The 4,118-nt window shown below is 31.5% G+C and overlaps 1 protein-coding gene across 6 annotated transcripts in view; it reads right to left on the bottom strand.

The window, feature by feature from the left end:
- Positions 1-1,490: 1,490 nt before the first annotated feature.
- The window catches only part of LOC119568194 (RNA-binding protein 1-like), a 63,194-nt gene continuing 60,566 nt past the window's right edge, over positions 1,491-4,118 (bottom strand). For 4 of the 6 annotated variants that reach the window (XM_037916613.1, XM_037916611.1, XM_037916614.1 and 1 more), the window contains 3 exons: positions 2,691-2,714; positions 2,443-2,515; positions 1,491-2,288 (listed from right to left, as the gene is read on the bottom strand). In XM_037916613.1, the coding sequence (XP_037772541.1) occupies positions 2,449-2,515; positions 2,691-2,714 (91 nt within the window). In that variant the 3' untranslated portion in view covers positions 1,491-2,288; positions 2,443-2,448. Of the gene's footprint in view, positions 2,289-2,442; positions 2,516-2,690; positions 2,715-4,118 lie in introns of those variants that run through there. The other 2 variants (XR_005228073.1, XR_005228074.1) reach the window with 2 other exon arrangements.

Below are 4,118 nucleotides of genomic sequence, written 5' to 3'. Positions count from 1 at the left end.
CACAGGGGGTTTATAAAAAAATGGAACCCAAATGGAAAGTGGGGACTCAGAAAACGTTAAAAATTAAAACCCCTGGGCACATACGGGTTCGGGTTTGGGGCAGTGTTTTGCATGGTAAAGACCCCAAATTTAATTGGGATGGAGATCTTATATGGGGGAAAGGAGGGTTTCCCGAATTAAAGAAAAGGGGGGTCATTCTTGGAAAAAATCTTTTAAAAAAAAGGTGGGGGATTTATTCTCAAATTTGTAATCAAAAAGGTGTATGCATTTAACAGCAAAGTCCGAAACTGTGCTGGTCCCGTCTTCTTTCGATTTTTTTACTTTTGCATCTGGGCTCTTCGTGTTGAAGTCCCCCACCTTTCCTTTCCGTTTTGGGGCTGAGTGGGCCAACAGCGAACCGTTGATGGGTTTAAAATCAAGAAAGTACATTTTGGATTTTTTGTTTAAGGGCTCCCTTATATACTCAATATCAAATATTAAATTTTTTAATATTTTTTAGAAATAAAAAAAGAAATTAAAAGGTTTAAATTTTTAATTTGGGAAAAAATATAATTATATAAAAAAATTTAAATAAATTATTTTGAATATTCCTATATAAAGGGGGGGTTAATTAAACTGTAGATTTATTTCAAAATAAAAATCAAAGGAGAAATTTATTTTTTGCATGTTTTCTAATCTGTATTCCCCCCTTCTACAATTAAACTTGTTCTTCAGAAAACAAAACTTCTATTCATTTTCATAACAATTGAAACACGACTAATTACTCCTTTGTTCTGTGTTAAGACAGTGATGTAATTATAGTTTCTTCCCAGACCAGTGTAGCTGTGGAGGAAGTAAGGACAACTCAAGATTTCGATTTAATTGTTCTAGAATATAGTTTGATAGCAATTATATTACAATGCCATGTAGATGAGACCGATGCAGTGCTGTTAAGTTGGTTTATAATGAAGTATGAAATTACAAACAACAAATGAAAGAATGATGAAATTCATAGTTATGTACTACACCCTGTTACCAACTACAAATTTAAGACCATGATTAGTTTTTAAAAATCAACAGATGCTTGCACTCGTAATAATAATAATAATAAAAAAATAATTATTGTGGTTTCACTTTTCCTAATAAAAATGCAGACATTACTTCATACTTGTAACATTTCCGTACCCATAGACTGTATATAACCAAAGGCAACCATTTGCTTTACACAACTTTCTTTACCAATGTACATGATGTATCATTCTTGGTATCAATATCAATATATACAGATTCACTGTCAAACAATACTTTTCATTACTCTGAGCAATACGGTGGAGACAACATGACTACAGTAGTGAGACAAGTGTCACAATATGTTCGTGAATTAATGAATGCCAGTCATGAAACATGAATGCAAGCATGGAGGTGTGGCACAGTATGTCAAGGTGTAGCAAGACTCATGATACTGACAAGGACCTGATCTTCCAGGAGCTAAACAGGGTAAGAATGGGGAATGATATTCATATCCTTTTTAATAAGATTAATACAAAATAATGGATCTTGTGAAACTACAAAGTTGTATATCCTACTGTTAATACATCTTTACAATCTTGAGGTTTAGCTTCTTAAACTGGATGCATGATGTTTTCAATTTCCAACACAATTTTGATGAGATTGACAGGAGATAATGTTTAGCACAATAATTACACCCATGATAAATAAACACTTTTAATTGTGAAACTTTATTTGTTCAGGTATCCTTAATCTAAATTGGAATCTCCTATACCTTTCTAATTATTTTGTAAGTAATGAGTTTAAAAAGAAAATTGTGTGAAAGGTATAGGTGTGACTTGCATACATACACAATCAATCATTCATTCATTCATTCATTTACACAAGCATTTAAAAAACTCTGGATATCAATTCCATATTGAAGAAAATGTGAACATTTGAGAAATGAAACTTTCAGCATCAAAAGGCAAATTTCTTGCCTGAGCTTCCTGATGCAGTCAATATTTCAACAAATGAGAAACAAGTAACCTTGTTGCAAAAAAATAAAAAAAATAAAAAAATAATAGTAATAAGAAAAAAATATAAAAATAAAACAAAATATAAATAAAATGCAAGAAAAGAATTTTTTGAATCTAAATAGCAAAATCCTTGTAACGAAATTGCATAAAAAGATGAACAAAACCAATAACCCTGTCACAATGCAACAGGGAGTAGCTTTGAAGCAGACGTACTACAGCCTTCAATTATCAACTTGACACTTTCCAAGTTATAACACAAGGCATCTCTCATTTGTTTGGCTCCTGAAAAGAGCAAAAGAAACTATTACTACAGAAGTCTTGTGTTTTATCTAAAACCTCATAAGTAATCAGAAACACAGTTTATAGAATTACAGAAACTAAAAACATTTAATAATATCCGCAATATTTTTTCAGGCAGTCTTTTCAGCTTTCTCACCTTCACTTATGATCGAGAACGTGAGCGTCTCTTGAATGCTGGGGATTCACTTCGCCGACGGTAATCATCATATCTGTAACCGAGTAGTGGATTTTACATTATTAACTCTCACAGTAAACTATCTCAATGTATTCCACTTTATCAGAGAACTTTGGAGAATGGAAAAAAATACAGAACAATTAACAGGCTTAATTTTGTCAAGTAATTTCCAAAAATTACTAAAAAGGAAGTATTAACCATATCCTCACCTTGGGGATCCACGGCGAGCTGGCCTGAAAAGATAAAAGAAAAACAAATGATGACAATAAAATAAAAAAAAAAATTAATACTTAGAGAAGAGAGAGAGAGAGAGAGAGAGAGAGAGAGAGAGAGAGAGAGAGAGAGAGAGAGAGAGAGAGAGGAGTGAGGAGTGAGTGAGTGAGTGAGTGAGTGAGTGAGTGAGTGAGTGAGTGAGTGGAGTGAGTGGTGAGTGTGGGTGTGTGGGGTGTGTGTGTGTGTTGTATAATATATATATTTTATATATAAAATATAATATATAATATATATATTATAATATTATATATATATAATATAATATAAATATATATATATTTTATATATATATATATATTAAAATATTTATAAATATAATAATATATAATAATATTTATACCACACACACACCCCACAACACAACCCCTCACACATCACTCACTCACCATCACTCACTCACTCACTCACTCATCACTCACTCATCACTCACTCACTCACTTCTCTCCTCTCTCTCTTCCTCCTTTCTCTTCACTCTCCTCTCTCCCCCTCTCTCTAAGATTAATTTTTTTTTTTTTTTTTTGCATCATTTTTTTTCTTTTATCTTTTCAGCCAGCTCGCCGTGGAAACCCCCGGGAGGATAGGGTTAATACTTCCTTTTTTGAATTTTTTTTGGAAAAAACTGAAAAAAGCCTGTTAATTGTTCGTATTTTTTTTTATTCTCAAAGTTCTCTGTAAAGTGGAATCATTGAGATAGAGTTTACTGTGAATTAATAATGAAAATCCACTACCGGTCGATTGATGATTTCCCTCGGCGAAGTGAATCCCCAGCATTAAGAGCGCCACGTTCTCGATCATAGTGAAGGTGAGAAAGCTTAAAAGACGCCTGAAAAAAAATTTCGGATATTTTTAAATGTTTTTTGTTTTTGTAATTCTATAAAAAATGTGTTTCTGATACTTATGAGGTTTTTGATAAAAAAACCCGACTTCGTGTAAAAGTTTTTTTTGCTCTTTTCAGGACCAAAAAAAAGAGAGAGCCTTGGTTATAAATTGGAAAGTTCAAATTTATAATTTAAGGCTGTAGTCGTCTGCTTCAAAACTACTCCCCCGTTGCATTTTACGGGTTTTGGGTTTTTTCATCTTTTTATGCAATTTTTTACAAGGGTTTTTCTATTTTAAATTTAAAAAATTCTTTTCTTGCTTTTATTTATATTTTTTTTTATTTTTATATTTTTTCTTATTACTATATTTTTTTATTTTTTTTTTTTTTTTGCAACAAGGTTATTTTTTCTCATTTTTTGAAAAATTGATGCATCAGGAAGCCAGGCAAGAAATTTTCCTTTTATGCTGAAAGTTTTATTTCTCAAATGTTCACAAAATTTTCTTCAATTGGAATTTTATATCCAGAGTTTTTTTTTAAAAAAGGG

This window comes from Penaeus monodon, chromosome 43 (assembly GCF_015228065.2).
Source record: "Penaeus monodon isolate SGIC_2016 chromosome 43, NSTDA_Pmon_1, whole genome shotgun sequence".
Taxonomy (NCBI): domain Eukaryota; kingdom Metazoa; phylum Arthropoda; class Malacostraca; order Decapoda; family Penaeidae; genus Penaeus; species Penaeus monodon.
This window is presented reverse-complemented; position numbering and strand designations above follow the sequence as displayed.